Genomic DNA, 17,657 nt, shown 5'->3' with positions numbered 1-17,657 from the left:
CCTGTCTGGTCAGATTGCGGGCTATGTGAACCAGCCGATGGTGGACGTGTCAATCCTGCAGCGCTCTCTGGCCATCCTGGAGAGCATGGTCCTCAACAGCCACAGCCTCTACCACCGGGTGGCGCAGGATATCACTGTTGGACAGCTCATCGGACACCTGCAAGTGTGAGCACACACACACGCACTGGGGCCTCCCACATACAGCTATGTGGGGGATGTAGTCGAAGTTAGTGTGTAGAAATATAGTGGCGTAACCTACTAATGTCGATGGAATACAACGTAGATGACGAGCCTTGCCTTGCTACGCAACCTTGTGATTATGACTAAGCTTAGAAGTGTAGAACCCCAGACTAATACTATCTGAGTACTGTACTAATACATTTAACCAGTTGCTACTTTAGTTTTTGTAACCATGTGAGAATTCCTAGAACCAGATGCTTCTAACTGGTGTTGCTGTGTCTGATGTGCCTTTTTAGATCCAATCAGGAGATCCAGACGTATGCCATCGCACTCATCAACGCCCTCTTCCTCAAGGCACCGGAGGATAGACGGCAGGTCAGTACAGACCTGCTCACCAATACACCGAAAGGGTACCCTTGCAATATACACCACATGACCAAAAGCATGTGGACACTAGGGCTGTTAAGGTGACTGTATTACCGCCACACCGGCCGTCACGAGTCATGACGTCAGTCAAATTCTGCTTGACCATTTAGTCATGGTAACTAGGCTTCTCCAAGCTCTGATGCTGCTGATGGTCATTAGTAGCCTACCAAACTTGCTAACTGCCTGGTACTCAGCTCTCTATTGTCCCTCTAATCACTCTGACATCAATGCAAATGTAATCGAAAATCTAATTTAACACTTCATGAGAGCCTATGAGCTCATGTTGTGCAACATTTCTCTAGGCTATGCAATTGCGTGAGAAAACAGAGTGATGGCCTCTACTAAAAAGAGGATCCCATCAGATTTCTATAGACTAGACCTACTATATTTATTTCTCAACTTTTCTAATGTAAAGCACATTGCTTCTCTTTACAACAGGAGTATAGCCAACCTGCCTGGCATGAAAATTAACCACGGAAAAAGCATCCTCCATTCGCTATTTAAGTGCGTAGATGACGTATTTTTGTTCCACTGCCCCAGTTTCGAGACAGGTTCATGATAATGGTCCATTCTAAATTTAAAACAAATTTCACACATATATTATTTAGTAATTGTAAAGACAATATTGAATCAAGAATATTGTGATGAGTGACAATATTAGCCTATCACTTTGTGAATTATATATTATCACTTGTGAATCATGCCCAGCTGTTGCGGCAGCTTTTGTTTGCGACTTTTCACACACCTCATATAGCCTAGCCCATAGGCCTACAGTGCCTTCGGAAAGTATTCAGACCCCTTGACTTTTCAACATTTTGTTGAGTTACAGCATTATTCTAAAATGGATTAAAAAAAATCCTAAGCAATCTACACACAATACCCCATAATAACAGAGAAACAGGTTTTTAGACATTTTTGCAAATGTATTAAAGATAGAAAGCAGAAACCTTACTTATAAGTATTCAGACCCTTTGCTATGAGACTCTAAATTGAGCTCAGGTGCATCCTGTTTCCATTGATCATCCTTGAGCTGTTTCTACAACTTGATTGGAGTCCACCTGTGGTAAATTCAATTGATTGGACATGATTTGGAAAGGCACCACCTGTCTATATAAGGTCCCACAGTTGACAGTGCATGTCAGAGCAAAAATCAAGCCATGAGGTCGAAGGAATTGTCTGTATAGCTCCGAGACAGGATTGTGTCAAGGCACAGATCTGGGGAAGTGTACCAAAACATTTTTGCAGCACTGAAGGTCCCCAAGAACACAGTGGCCTCCATCATTCTTAAATGGAATAAGTTTGGAACCACCAAGGCTCTTCCAAGAGCTGGCTGCCCGGCCAAACTGAGCAATTGGGGGAGAACGGCTTTGGTCAGGGAGGTGACCAAGAACCCGACGGTCACTCTGACAGAGATCTAGAGTTCCTCTGTGGAGATGGGAGGAACTTCCAGAAGGACAACCATCTCTGCAGCACTCCACCAATCAGGTCTTTATGGTAGAGTGGCCTGACAGAGTTGGAGTTTGCCAAAAGGCACCTAAAGCCTCTCAGACCATGAGACAAGATTCTCATGTCTGATGAAACCAAGATTGAACTCTTTAGCCTGAATGCCAAGCGTCACTTCTGGAGGAAACCTGGCACCATTCCTACGGTGAAGCATGGTGGTGGCAGCGTCATGCTGTTGGGATGTTTTTCAGAGGCTGGTACTTCCAATATCTGAATTGAAAGCATTACTGAGGTCGGGCACTGATGTTTTACACGATTCAGCACTCGACGGTCCCGTTCTGTGAGCTAGTGTGGCCTACCACTTCGCGGCTGAGCCGTAGTTGCTCCTAGATGTTTCCACTTCACAATAACAGCACTTAAAGTTGACCGGGGCAGCTCTAGCAGGGCAGAAATTTGACAAACTAGCTTGTTGGAAAGGTAGCATCCTATGACGGTGCCATGTTGAAAGTCACAGAGCTCTTCAGTAATGTGTTTGTCTATGGAGATTGCATGGCTGTGTGCTCGATTTTTATATACCTGTCAGTAATGGGTGTGGCTGAAGTAGCCAAATCCACTAATTTGAAGGGGTGTTTATACTTTTGTGTATATATAGTGTATTTACACTGAACCATGGTCACTCATACATGCATAACACCTACAGTGCCTTCAGAAAGTATTCACACCCCTTGACTTTTTCCACATTTTGTTAAATTTAGTTTTTTTGTCACTGGCCTACTCACAATACCCCATAATGACTACATTTTTACAAATCAATTACTAATTAAAAGCTGAAATGTCTTGAGTCAAGTATTTCATCCCTTTGTTTATGGCAAGCCTAGGTAAGTTCAGGAGTAAAAATGTGCGTAATAAGTTGCATGGACTCACTCTGTGTGATATTAGTGTTCAACATGATTTTTGAAAGACTACCTCATCTATGTACCCCACACATACAATCATATATAACGTCAAGCAGTGAATTTCAACCACAAAGACCAGGGAGGTTTTCCAATGCCTTGCTAAGAAGGGAATATGTTGGTAGATGGGTAAAAACAACAAAAGCAGACAGTGATATCCCTTTGAGAATGATGAAGTTATTAATTACATTTTGGATGGTGTATCAATACACCCAGTCACTACAAAGATACAGTTTGCCGGAGAGGAAGGAAACATCTCAGGGATTTCACCATGAGGCCAATGGTGACTTTAAAGCAGTTACAGAGTTCTATGGCTGTGATAGGAGAGAACTGAAGATGGATCAACAACATTGTAGTTACTCCACAGCACTAACCTAATTGACAGAGTGAAAATAAGGAAGCCTGTACGGAAACAAATATTCCAAAACATACATCCTGTTGACAACAAGTCACTAAAGTAATACTGCAAAAATGTGGCAAAGCAATTACGTTTTTGTCCTGAATACAAAGTGTTATGTTCGGGCCAAATCCAATACGACACATTACTCAGTACAACTCTCCATATTTTCAAGCGTAGGTGACTGCATCATGTTAAGGGTATGTTTGTAATTGTTAAGGACTGGGGAGTTTTTCAAGATAAAAAAGAAACTATGGTGCTAAGCACAGGCAAAATCCTAGAGGAAAACCGGGTTCCGTCTGCCTTCTACCAGACACTGGGAGATAAATGTACTTTTCAGCAGGACAGTAACCTAAAACAAGGTTTCCCAAAGTTGTTCCTGTGCAGTCCCTGAGACGACCAGCCCTGAGAGGGTGGAAAGGAGGATTTCATGGTGTCAGTCTGAGCTCTCTCATTTAGCCTCTAGAGCAGGGTTCCAGCTCGCGGGCCCAATTTTATTTGGCCCCCAAATTTTGTGAGCAAAAACAAAGTATTATAACAACAACAAAAAATATATAATATTTTTTAAAGTTCTAGTTTTTGTTGTTGGACATAAACTCTAAAATCATCAAGAAATCAGCTCAAAGTGATTAGGAAATCTGTTCCCAGGTATTCCCATTAATAGAGGCAAAGGCCTATGTGATCGTATCCAAATGTTATCAAGGTTTGAAATGATTCTGTTTTTGTCATGCTATATCTGTTTGGGATTCTTGAGGTCAATTTGCAGTGTACGAATTATTTATGACTATGTTCCGGCTCCCCCGCAATCCGCTCAAGGACAACGCTGTGTCATGTCACATACTGTACTGTTGTGCTCAGCGTTGCCATGCCATACCGTGCTGTACCTTACTGTACCATGCTGTTACTGTGCATGCTGTATCTTGTGATGTATGCCTGTATCTCGTGAGCCATGTATAAGTGTGCACTATTTGTTTCCATCGCCATCACCGGGAACCCCTCCTCCCAACCCACCCCCCACTCAGGAAGAGCATAATAACCCCATGGACCAGCGGCTCACTGTGAGTACACGTCATCCCACAATCCTTCGCTCCATCCTCTCCGCCCCCTCTTCTCTCTGATCCATAGAGAACCATGGGCTGCCACCCTCATAGTTCAATCCACTCAGATGAAGTCTGTGGGGAAGAATACAGTATGCAATCCTGTCATAGTAACTCTGGGTCCCTCTAGTGGTAGCAGCTGTGGTCTGCACTATTAGACATGTCTCACTGGTGATGAAGTCTATGATGATGTGACCCCCCCACACACACACATACACACAAAATAAATATGGAATTGTAACAGTTATGAACCCATTCAGGGCCTAGTGATATGACTGTGAACCTTTCCTCAAATTAGCCTTTTGATATTGTTTTCTGATAGTAAGCTTATAGCCTAGCTGTTTCCATACTGGCCTTGCTTTTGAGGCTCACTGTATTTGTCTATCTATCTCTCTCTCAGGAGATGGCGAGCACCCTGGCCCAGAAACACCTGCGATCCATCATCCTCAATGTAAGTTTCGGGGAAAGCCTGAGTGTACTTGTCTTGGATAACCAATCACAACCAAACAGCCCTTCATAATAACATGATGCTTTCTGAACAGTACAGATGGAGAGCTGCTACTGCTCCTAATATGTGTGTCATCTCTCGCAGCACGTTATCCGAGGCAACAGACCAATCAAAGCCGAGATGGCGCACCAGCTCTACGTGCTGCAGGTGCTGACCTTTAACCTTCTGGAGGAACGCATGATGACCAAGATGGATCCCAGCGACCAGGTAAAACAACCAGAAGCAGTTTTTCTTTTTGTATTCCCTGAGTCTTTTACCTCAACCCTTTTTACCCTCATACCGTTTGATGTTTTTAAGTTCTGCGCTCATCCATTTCCAGGCCCAGAGGGACATCATTTTCGAGCTGCGCAGGATTGCGTTTGACGGGGAGAATGACCCCAGTGGCACGGAGAAGAGAAAGGCCATGTACACCAAGGACTACAAGATGCTGGGCTTCACTGTGAGTCCAGCTAGTGGGTTGCTTTCATCTGTATAACTGCTCTCTAGAGAGGTTGTTTGGGTTGGAGAGTGAGTGGATGTGTTAAAACGGTTGTTTGGGGTCAAGGGATTGTTATGGGTCTGTCTGTGTCATTGACTCACCTGTCGGTTGTTTCTCCAGAACCATGTGAACCCTGCCATGGACTTCACGCAGACCCCTCCAGGGATGCTGGCCCTGGACAACATGCTCTACCTGGCCAAGCTGCACCAGGACACCTACATCAGGGTGTGTGTGTGTGCCATTTTAAGACAGCCTGTACCACACTCTCCAGTGAAGGTTTTCTATGACAAAAAGCTCTGAACAAATACATTTTATATTTCCAATGGTAGCACTTGAGTTTTCCCGAGTATTGACCATATATGTGTGTCACTCACAGATTGTTCTGGAGAACAGCAGCCGCGAGGACAAACACGAGTGTCCTTTCGGTCGCTGTGCCATCGAGCTCACCCGTATGCTGTGTGAGATACTACAAGTGGGAGAATTGCGTGAGTACACTTCTCGCAGATGGACACCACACATCACGATGGCTTTAAGGCTGACGAGGCGTTCAAGGAAGCCTCAATCTTTTTGGGGCTATTCCAAGCTAATCAGAGTGGCCAACCTCATTCATTTTTATTGTACATGTATCCTCAGAGGGATAACTGATGTATAATCTTTCAAGACAACCTCATGCGTTATAATAAGTATTCGACGGTGTGTGTTCCTTCCCTCCAGCCAACGAGGGCTGCAACGACTACCACCCCATGTTCTTTACTCACGACCGGGCGTGGGAGGAGTTCTTCTGCGTCTGCATCCAACTGCTCAACAAGACCTGGAAGGAGATGAGGGCCACGGCTGAGGACTTCAACAAGGTCAGAGTTCATCCACCGGAGTCGGTTGACCACTTGGTTACTTAGGACTTAGGCCATTGGTGACTCCTATCCATCCCACTTTGTTTATCTGGTTGACTCTGGTTGGTAAAGGAAAAGCTGATAACTCTCATGGCTTCGATGTAATGTAACAAGTACCAACGTTTCTCGACAGCTAAGCTGCCTTAATTTATCAGAGTTTTCACTAAATGTTTGACTCTGGTTGTTAACCCATTGGTTGGCCAGGTGATGCAGGTGGTTCGGGAGCAGATCACCCGGGCTCTGGCCATGAAGCCCTCGTCCCTGGACCATCTGAAGGGTAAACTGCGAGGCCTCAGCTACTCGGAGATCCTGCGTCTGCGCCAGTCGGAGAGGATGAGCCAGGACGACTTCCAGTCACCACCCATTATGTCAGTCCCACATCCACGTTAACTGTTTGACTTTGTCCATCAGATTAGTCTGCCTCTGGGTTTAACCCCTCGTGTCAGTATTTTAGCCTCTCTTCAGTCTTTGTTTTCATTTCAAAAGTTTCATGGTACTGTATGACAGGATTGGGGTCAATTCCATTTAAATTCAGGAAGGAAACTACGGAGCCCCTTAGGGGTCAAGGGGGAGAAAAAAACTGCCAGGCTAATCCATTCCCTTGTTTTGTTTTTTTTATCCATTCCTTCGGATTCTTTATTTGTTCCCTCAGTTTATTCCTGATTTGTGTAGCTCTAGGCCTAAAAACCGCATTCTCCTCATGTAGGCTACCATGACAGCCCCACATGGCCGATAACATATTGCAGCCTAAATATAATTCTATTTAGTCAATTACATGCTTCAAATGGTGATGATCACTGACCATTCAATACCTTATTTCCAGTTTCTGTGTTTTCATATGCCTCCGAGTCATATGGGCAATTAATAGGTAACGGGCGTGCAAAACCCCTGAAGTAGGCTAGGTCATTTCAAAACCCCTGAAGTAGGCTAGGTCATTTCAAAACCCCTGAAGTAGGCTAGGTCATTTCAAAACCCCTGAAGTAGGCTAGGTCATTTCAAAACCCCTGAAGCAGGCTAGGTCATTTCAAAACCCCTGAAGTAGGCTAGGTCATTTCAATCGCCTGAAGTAGGCTAGGTCATTTCAAAACCCCTGAAGCAGGCTAGGTCATTTCAAAACCCCTGAAGTAGGCTAGGTCATTTCAATCGCCTGAAAAGCCAGGGGCCTCACTAGCAGTCAACTGGATGATGCAAACCAAATAGGCTACACAGTTGTCCATTTTGTGCGCCTCTCATCCCCGCGACCCAGTGTTTTACCCCTCGTGCATAAGGTTAGGGCCAAGTACTCCAGTAAAACATGGTGCAGCCAAGCGCCTGGGTGTGTTTGTTGTTTACAATTGTGCATGTGACTCATAGAAGGCAGAAAGGAAAGGCATGCACATTTATTGTGCATCATTTCCTAGAGGCTTCGGTGTTACCAGGTACAATGTACACTCTCGTCCCTGCGCTAGGCAGGTGAACTTCTTGTGCGACGTAGCCAACCAGGCACAGATAGATGGTTTAAATCAGCTCTGGCTCTATGTTCATAACTGAAACGGTCTATTTCCTTTGTTGCGAGGACAATGCGTCACCTGGAAATTAGCTAAGTTCCAGGCTAGGGTAGCTGGCTAAAGAACTCCTCCGGAATACAGATATAGAACAGCGAAGGTCATGAAGCAGAGCCAGATGGAATTCTTGCCTAGGGATGAGAGCGCATCACTGCACCGTATTTGCACCTTGAGTGGTTTTGCACGCCCGTTACCTATTAATTGCCCATATGACTCGGAGGCATATGAAAACACTGAAACTGGAAATAAGCTATTGAATGGTCAGTGATCATCACCATTTGAAGCATGTAATTGACTAAATAGAATTATATTTAGGCTGCAATATGTTATCGGCCATGTGGGGCTGTCATGGTAGCCTACATAAGGCGATGAAAAAAATAATCTATGAATGGATACAAAAACAGAGCGAACAAATACAAAATCCAGAGGGAATGGATAAAAAAAAGAGGGACAGGATTAGCCTTCTCCACCATGACCGCTAAAGGGGCTCTGTGGGACACTGAAATTCTAATTCCACTTTTTATCTCATTGAAAAGCATTCAGGAAAATTGGAATTTCAGTTTACTTTCTGAATTGACTGAATTGAAATGGAGTTGACTCCCACCCTGCTCTATGAACAATATAGGTTAGTTAGTGTGTTTTGGTTGCTGTTCAATGCTAACAGACCTTCTGTATGGGAGGGTTGTGTTGCAGTGAGCTACGTGAGAGGATTCAGCCAGAGATCCTGGAGCTGATCAAGCAGCAGAGGCTCAACCGCCTGTGTGAGGGAAGCTGCTTCCGCAAGCTGGGCAACCGCCGCAGACAAGGTGGGCACACACACTTAAATAAACAAAGTGATAGGAGCAAGAGCAGTGTGCAATGTTTTCTTTTAAAAAGCATTATTCCTACGCACCTGCAACAAGATACTTTTTTGAATATTTGCTGAGCACTACCTTTCTGTGTTTTTTTTTGTTTTTCACTGCCGTCATCTTTTGTCCTCAGAGAAGTTCTGGTTCTGCCGCCTGTCTCTGAACCACAAGGTGCTGCACTATGGCGATCTGGACGAGTCTCCCCAGGGGGAAGTGCCCCTTGAGCTGCTCACCGACAAGAGTGAGTCTCCTGGCTGCAACTCTGTGTCTCCCCCCACTCATTCTCAGCGTTGGGGTCACCGTGACCTGTGCAATCGTGACTATTTGAGATTCGAGTGAGGTTGCCTATCAAAAGGCAAGCTAATTAGGTGAAGTCTCATAGCACATGGAGAGGCATCAGCTCTGAGCTGATGTTGCACAGATTCACTTGTCGTCTGGAGGGCAGGCGATCCAGTCAAGTGTTACAACTGACACTGACTGATCCACATCACACCTAGGTCAGTGGAACTGTGCAGTGGTTGACTTGGATAAATGCCTGTTCATCTCGTCTTAATTTCCTGCTCTTTGTCGTCTTCCCCTGCAGTCCCCGTGTCTGATATCAAGTCTGTGGTGACGGGGAAGGACTGCCCCCACATGAAGGAGAAGAGTGCCCTGAAACAAAACAAGGTAGGCTACTGAGGGCATCCCAAATGGCAACCTATTCCCTATATACTGCACTACTTGGATATAGGGTGCATTTTGGGACATAGACCTGTTGGCGTGATGTCTGTTAGCATGACTGATATGTAGCTACGAGCCCTACATCTTCTTCAGCTCAATGGTTATGGAGTATCTAGGGAGATTCTCAATCCTCCGTCCTCTCCTCGACTCCTCCGTCCTCTCCTACGTGACATGGAAACCAATAAGTGGTCGCCATATGTATGAGAGTGTCAGTTCGTTAATACGCCAACGGAGGACTTTGCTCCTCTTCTCGATTGCCGCCTCCAGCGGAGGATACTCGGGTGTATTCTACTGCGGAAGACTTTTGAAATCTGCCACATCCCCTTTGAAACAGCTGTTTTCTCGGATGAGAAAAGCATGTACACATTTAAAAGCTATAGGTAACAGTGTTGCTTCCGTCCCTCTCCTTGCCCCGGCCTGGGCTTTGACCAGGAACCCTCTGAACACATCAACAACTGCCTTCCATGAAGCATCGGTACTATTCACTCCACAAAAGCCGCGGCCCTTGCAGAGCAAGAGAAACAACTACCCCAAGGTCTCAGAGCAAGTGACGTCGCTGATTGAAACGCTACTAGCGCACTCTGCTAACTAGCTAGCCATTTCACACCTGTTACATATACGCTACTTACACTTTTATCTATAAAATAGCACAACTAGCTACATTTATTTTTATCTCTTTACACGTGTTTTGGGACTCCACCTCCTGTAAACGTCATTTGTCTGATAATGTGCTAAAGGAGAGTCTCATTTCATACAAGCTCATTTGTTTTCACGTTTCCTCACCTCCTTTCTTCGATTAAGGAGGAGAGGATGCAAGGAAATCCAATTGATATTCTCCACATCATCCTAGTGCACTGTATGATGTTTAAATTAGAGGTTTGGACATGAGGTGTGCTCTCTCGTTTGGGTAGGAGGTTTTGGAGCTGGCCTTCTCCATCCTGTACGATCCTGATGAGAACCTCAACTTTGTGGCCCCCAACAAATATGAGGTGAACGGCATGTTTAACCCCTCAGAATGAATAACTCTGAAGACATGATCTGGGTTGTATGTGAGGGCATACCGCAAATGTACTGTATGTTATCTGACCCATGCTTTCTATCTGCTTTGTGTGTTGTATGCGTGCATGCGCCTGCCTGCACTGAGCAGTACTGTGTCTGGACTGATGGGCTGTGTGCGTTGCTGGGCCGAGAGATGGGCAGTGACCTCACCCGCAGCGACCTGGACACGCTCATCTCCATGGAGATGAAGCTCCGCCTCCTTGACCTGGAGAACATCGCTATACCCGAAGCCCCTCCCCCTGTGCCAAAAGAGCCCAGCACTTACAACTTCACCTACAACTACGGCTGAGGGGTGTGTGTAAAGGCCGGTTTGTGTGAGAGAGCTGGGTTGTATTTGTGTCGGTGTGTGGGGCACGGTTGCGTGTGTGTATTTGTGTGTAATAAGACGAAGGAAACCACTCATCCCCTAGCCACTTAATCTTGAACTCAACATCACTTGTCTGATGCTCTGAAATCCAACTGCCCACAAATAATCCAGGCAGGCTAGGTAACACTAGACAACAAAATGTTCCATTGTATTTAAAGAAAACCACCATTATGGTACAAGCTTGATACGAACCTGAAAGTTTATATTTTGTTTCGTAACTCATCACTTCATGGCCTTATCAACTTTTTTTGTTAAATAAGCTCTGTGTGTTTTGAACAGTTACAGCCGAGTCCTACTATTGATTCACGCATCGTCATGACAACAGAACCAGATCTGTTTGAACTGACACATCACGGCCCAGGGTCTTTTCCAAGGTGTTGTATTCAAGTCCCTCCCCGTGTCTGCTCATCCTCTAATTCAGTACTAATTAATATTATTGATGTTTGTTATGCAGAATCTGATTATATTTTTGTAAATGACTGTGAACTCCGTCTCAGCTTTGGAGAGAAGGAACATGAACTTTCTAGCAACCTACTAATTTGACTTTAAAAAATAGTGGTTTAGGGGCACAAAAGATTGATCTAGGTATTAAACTGACAGGGGTATCAGAGAAAGCAGTAAGCCATTTGTAGGCTTATCACATATTTGTCTTCTATAATTATTATACTTTGCACAGTCAAACTCAGTTGCCAAATGGTGATCTGTATGTGGAGACATTTAACACTAAACAAAATGGAGCTTTCACCACGCAAGCACTCTGAAGTCACATATTCTCTGGAATTTATTAGGTTAGGAGATGGCCAAAATGCCTCGTAACACGAATCCTCAATGGTCAAGGTGTCAAATATTGGGTAATGTGTTTTTGTTGTATATTGCACTGCTAATGAAAGTAACAAGAAATGTGCTCAGTATATGCTATTGGAGTTTGGTTACACTGTACGTAAATTAATAGGATTCAGTGGTCTTGTATTGCAAGTTATTTGTAAAAGGGTTCTACCTTTGTAAAGGGGTTCTGATATTTGATGTCCCATTGTTCATAGTACACAATCTGAAAGGGATGTTATGTCAGACATCACTGTCAAAAGCTTGTAGCTGCTTAGAGAATTCTACAAAATGCCACATTGAACAAAGTCAGGTTGCTAATGGAAACCCCAACAGTAGGGAGACTTCTGAAGAGGCTTAAGCATTAGGTACTCTTTAACATGACTTGCTAAACCACGTCCGTGTTCAGGCTAGTGCTGGTAGTGAATGACATGTTAATCAAATACATTTACAGTTGAAGTCGGAAGTTTACATACACTTAGGTTGGAGTCATTAAAACTCATTTTTCAACCACTCCACAAATTTCTTGTTAACAAACTATAGTTTTGGCAAGTCGGTTAGGACATCTACTTTGTGCATTACACAAGTAATTTTTCCAACAATTGTTTGGACAGATTATTTCACTTGTAATTCACTGTATCACAAATCCAGTGGGTCAGAAGTCTACATACACTAAGTTGACTGTGCATTTCCAGCTTGGAAAATTCCAGGAAATGATGTCATGGCTTTAGAAGCTTCTGATAGGCTAATTGACATCATTTGAGTCAATTGGAGGTGTACCTGCGGATGTATTTCAAGGCCTACCTTCAAACTCAGTGCCTCTCTGCTTGACATCATGGGGAAATCAAAACAATTCAGCCAAGACCTCAGGAAAAAAACGGTAGACCTCCACAAGTCTGGTTCATCCTTGGGAGCAATTTACAAATGCCTGAAGGTGCCACGTTTATCTGTGCAAACAATAGTACACAAGTATAAACACCATGGGGCCACGCATCCGTCATACCGCTCAGGAGGGAGACGTGTTCTGTCTCCTAGAGATGAAGGTACTTTGGTGCGAAATGTGCAAATCAATCCCAGAACAACAGCAAAGGACCTTGTGAAGATGCTGGAGGAAACCAGTACAAAAGTATCTATATCCATAGTAAAACGAGTCCTATATCGACATAACCTGAAAGGCCGCTCAGCAAGGAAGAGCAAGAAGCCACTGCTCCAAAACCGCCATAAAAAAGACAGACTACGGTTTGCAACTGCACATGGGGACAAAGATCGTACTTTTTGGAGAAATGTCCTCTGGTCTGATGAAACAAAAATGGAACTGTTGGCCATAATGACCATCGTTATGTTTGGAAGAAAAATGGGGACGCTTGCAAGCCGAAGAACACCATCCCAACTGTGAAGCACGGGGGTGGCAGCATCATGTTGTGGGGGTGCTTTGCTGCAGGAGGGACTGGTGCACTTCACAAAGTAGATGGCATCATGAGGAAGGACAATTATGTGGATATATTGAAGCAACATCTCAAGACATCAGTCAGGAAGTTACAGCTTGGTCACAAATGGGTTTTCCATATGGACAATGACCCCAAGCGTACTTCCAAAGTTGTGGCAAAATGGCTTAAGGACAACAAAGTCAAGGTATTGGAGTGGCCATCACAAAGCCATGACCTCAAACCTATAGAAAATGTGTGGGCAGAACTGAAATAGCGTGTGCGAGCAAGGAGGCCTACAAACCTGACTCAGTTACACCAGCTCTGTCAGGAGGAATGGGCCAAAATTCACCCAACTTATTGTGGGAAGCTTGTGGAAGGCTACCTGAAACGTTTGACCCAAGTTAAACAATTTATAGGCAATGCTACCAAATACTAATTGAGTGCATGTAAACTTCTGACCCACTGGGAATGTGATGAAAGAAATAAAACCTGAAATAAATCATTCTCTCTACTATTATTCTGACATTTCACAATCTTAAAATAAAGTGGTGATCCTAAGACAGGCAATTTTTACTAGGATTAAATGTCAGGAATTGTGAAAAACTGAGTTTAAATGTATTTGGTTAAGGTGTATGTAAACTGTCGACTTCAACTGTACATATGGTATTCATATATAAATCATTGTCTGTATATATTGTGTTGCCTTACTAAAAAAAATGTATTTTGTTTTGTGTGAATAAATATGTTAAACTGGTATGGTATGTTTGTCCTGGAAAAGAGGGTTTTGAAATTACTTTTCACACATTTACATTATATCTTCATGCAATCAGGTTTATTGCATGACTCCTCTACATTGTACCTACATACCTACATACCTTCAGGCTCTGATCAGGCCCTACACCCAAACAAGGGCACTGCGTTCATCCACCTCTGGCCTGCTGGCCCCGTACCTCTGAGGAAGCACAGTTCCCGCTCAGCCCAGTCAAAACTGTTCGCTGCTCTGGCACCCCAATGGTGGAACAAGCTCCCTCACGACGCCAGGACAGCGGAGTCAATCACCACCTTCCGGAGACACCTGAAACCCCACCTCTTTAAGGAATACCTAGGATAGGATAAAGTAATCTTCTAACCCCCCCCCCCCCCCCCGCCCCCTTAAAAGATTTAGATGCACTATTGTAAAGTGGTTGTTCCACTGGATATCATAAGGTGAATGCACCAATTTGTAAGTCGCTCTGGATAAGAGCGTCTGCTAAATGACGTAAATGTAAATTGTATTGGAGAGCCTGCCATCTACTACAGCAGTAGTACACATTTGTGTTGTAGCCCTGGACAAACATACCTCATTCAGCTCATTGAGAGCTTATTGACAAGTTTAATCAGGTGTGCTTGTCAAGGGTTATAATAAAAAGGTGTACTGTTGGGGGTACTCTATGAGCAGGGTTGGGAAACACTGTACTACAGGATCTATTAAACAAAGCTCTAGTCTGTTGTGTAAAGCCTCATTTTAACACAGTTATTTTTGTGGTGGTGACTGTCCCGGTCAACTGTAAGTGCTGTTATTGTGAAATGTAAACGTATTGGAGCAACAACGCTTCAGCCGCAAAGTGGTAGGCCACACAAGCTCATAGAACGGGACTGCTGAGTTCGAAATCGTGTAGCATGTAAACATTTTCTGTCCTCGGTTGCAACACTCACCACTGAGTTCCAAACTGCCTTTGGAAGCAATGTCAGCAGAATAACTGTTCGTTGGGAGCTTCATGAAATGGGTTTCTATGGCCGAGCACACAAGCTTAAGATGACCATGTGCAATGCCAGAGGTTGGCTAGAATGGTGTTAAGCCCGCCGCCAATGGACTCTGGAGCAGTGGAAACGCGCTCTCTGGAGTAATGAATCACACTTCACCATCTGACTGTCCGACGGACGAATCTGAGTTTGGCGGATGCCAGGAGAACACTACCTGCCCAAATGCATAGTGCCATCAGTAAAGTTTGGTGGAGGAGGATAATGGTCTGGGGCTTTTTTTTTTTCATCTTTAGTTCCAGTGATAGGAAATCTTAAAACTACAGTATACAATGAACTTTTAGACGATTCTGTTCTTCCAACTTTGTGGAACAGTTTGGGGAAGGCCCTTTCCTGTTTCAGCATGACAATAACCCTGTGCACAAAACAAGGTCCATACAGAAATGGTTTGTTGAGATCCGTGTGGAAGAACTTGACTGGCCTGCACAGAGCCCTGACCTCAACCCGATCGAACACCTTTGCGATGAATTGGAACGCCGTCTATGAGCCAGGCTTAATCGCCCAACATCGGTGTCTGACCTCACTAATGCTCTTGTGGCTGAATGGAAGCAAGTCCCCACAGCAATGTTCCAACATATAGTGGAAAGCCTTCCCAGAAGAGTGGAGGCTTTACAGCAGCAAAGTTGGGACCAACTCCATATTATTACTAATGACTTTGTAATGAGATGTTCGACGGGCAGGTGTCCACATACTTTTATTAATGTAGTGTAGGGCCGACAGGCCAGGAAGATAGGTCTGGCCAGGTAGGAAGGTCCGGTCGGCCAGGTAGATAGGACTGGCCAGCCAGATAGGTCCAGCCATCGAGCCGGCAAGGTAGGTTGGTCCAGCCAGGTAGATCAGTAAGGCCAGCAGGTAGATAGGTTTGATAGGTCTGGCCGGCCAGGATGTTGTAGGTCCGTCCGGCCTGCCAGGTAGGTAGGTAGGTCCTGCCGGCCAGTTAGGTAGATCCGGACTTACCTATCTTGTCGGCCGGACCTAGCTATCTGGCCAGCCGGACGGACCTAGCTATCTGGCTGGCCGGACGGACTTAGCTATCTGACCGGCCGGACCTAGCTACAGTGCATTTAGAAAGTATTCAGACCGCTTGACTTTATCCAAATTTTGTTACATTACAGCCTTATTCTAAAATTGATTAAATTGTTTTTTCCCTCATCAATCTACACACAATATCCCATAATGACAAAGCAAAAACAGGTTTTTAGGACATTTTTGCAAATATATTAATAAAAAATTAACTGAAATCACATTTACATAAGTATTCAGACCCTTTACTCAGTACTTTGTTGAAGCACCTTTGGCAGCGATTACAGCCTCGAGTCTTCTTGGGTATGACGCTACAAGCTTGCCACACCTGTATTTAGAGAGTTTCTCCCATTCTTCTCTGCAGATCCTCTCAAGTTCTGTCAGATTGGATGGGGAGCATTGGTGCACAGCTATTTTCAGGTCTCTCCATAGATGTTAGATCGAGTTCAAGTCCGGGCTCTGGCTGGGCCACTCAAGGACATTCAGAGACTTGTCCCGAAGCCACTTCTGCATTAACTTGGCTGTGTGCTTAGGGTCGTTGTCCTGTTGGAAAATGAACCTTCGCCCCAGTCTGAGGTCCTGAGCACTCTGGAGCAGGTTTTCATCAAGGATCTCGCTGTACTTTGCGCCATTCATCTTTCCCTCTATCCTTTTCCTGTGATCCTGTGATTTGGAAAGGTGTGAGCCTTTCCAAATCATGTCCAATCAACTGAATTTACCATAGGTTGTGGACACAATCAAGTTGTAGACACATGTCAAGGATGATCAATGGAAACAGGATGCACCTGAGCTCAATTTTGAGTCTCATGACATACTTTATTTACTTACATAAATAAGGTATTTCTGTTTTTAATTTTTTATACATTTGCAAACATTTATAAAAACCTGTTTTCAATTTGTCATTATGGGGAATTGTGTGTAGTTTAATGAGGGAAAAAATTATGGAATCAATTTTAGAATAAGGCTGTAATGTAACAAAATGTGGAAAAAGTCAAAGGGTCTGAATACTTCACGAATGCACTGTATCTGGCTGGCCGGCCAGACCTACCTAGAGTTGAAGTCGGAAGTTTAAATACACCTTAGCCAAATACATTTAAACTGTTTTTCACAATTCCTGACATTTAATCCTAGTAACAATTGCCTGTCTTAGGTCAGTTAGGATCACCACTTTTATTTTAAGAATAGAGCGACTTACAAATTGGTGCATTCACCTTATGATATCCAGTGGAACAACCACTTTACAATAGTGCATCTAAATCTTTTAAGGGGGGGGGGGGGGTTAGAAGATTACTTTATCCTATCCTAGGTATTCCTTAAAGAGGTGGGGTTTCAGGTGTCTCCGGAAGGTGGTGATTGACTCCGCTGTCCTGGCGTCGTGAGGGAGCTTGTTCCACCATTGGGGTGCCAGAGCAGCGAACAGTTTTGACTGGGCTGAGCGGGAACTGTGCTTCCTCAGAGGTAGGGGGGCCAGCAGGCCAGAGGTGGATGAACGCAGTGCCCTTGTTTGGGTGTAGGGCCTGATCAGAGCCTGAAGGTATGTAGGTATGTAGGTACAATGTAGAGGAGTCATGCAATAAACGTGATTGCATGAAGATATAATGTAAATGTGTGAAAAGTAATTTCAAAACCCTCTTTTCCAGGACAAACATACCAGACCAGTTTAACATATTTATTC

The 17,657-nt window shown here is 44.3% G+C and overlaps 1 protein-coding gene across 5 annotated transcripts in view; it reads left to right on the top strand.

Annotated features, from left to right (window-relative positions):
* Positions 1 to 13,913, top strand: part of LOC106565399 (engulfment and cell motility protein 2) — a 28,524-nt gene extending 14,611 nt beyond the window's left edge. For 2 of the 5 annotated variants that reach the window (XM_014132466.3, XM_014132467.3), the window contains 15 exons: positions 14 to 165; positions 477 to 555; positions 4,422 to 4,457; positions 4,897 to 4,947; positions 5,089 to 5,211; positions 5,324 to 5,443; positions 5,603 to 5,707; positions 5,859 to 5,967; positions 6,197 to 6,333; positions 6,577 to 6,740; positions 8,610 to 8,722; positions 8,898 to 9,005; positions 9,348 to 9,430; positions 10,396 to 10,473; positions 10,632 to 13,913. In XM_014132466.3, the coding sequence (XP_013987941.1) occupies positions 14 to 165; positions 477 to 555; positions 4,422 to 4,457; positions 4,897 to 4,947; positions 5,089 to 5,211; positions 5,324 to 5,443; positions 5,603 to 5,707; positions 5,859 to 5,967; positions 6,197 to 6,333; positions 6,577 to 6,740; positions 8,610 to 8,722; positions 8,898 to 9,005; positions 9,348 to 9,430; positions 10,396 to 10,473; positions 10,632 to 10,832 (1,659 nt within the window). In that variant the 3' untranslated portion in view covers positions 10,833 to 13,913. The remainder of the gene's footprint in view (positions 1 to 13; positions 166 to 476; positions 556 to 4,421; positions 4,458 to 4,896; positions 4,948 to 5,088; positions 5,212 to 5,323; positions 5,444 to 5,602; positions 5,708 to 5,858; positions 5,968 to 6,196; positions 6,334 to 6,576; positions 6,741 to 8,609; positions 8,723 to 8,897; positions 9,006 to 9,347; positions 9,431 to 10,395; positions 10,474 to 10,631) is intronic. The other 3 variants (XM_014132468.3, XM_014132470.3, XM_014132469.3) reach the window with 3 other exon arrangements.
* Positions 13,914 to 17,657: the final 3,744 nt, after the last annotated feature.

The sequence above is a fragment of the Salmo salar genome, chromosome 12 (genome assembly GCF_965601325.2).
Source record: "Salmo salar chromosome 12, fSalSal1, whole genome shotgun sequence".
Classification (NCBI taxonomy): Eukaryota; Metazoa; Chordata; class Actinopteri; order Salmoniformes; family Salmonidae; genus Salmo; species Salmo salar.
This window is presented reverse-complemented; position numbering and strand designations above follow the sequence as displayed.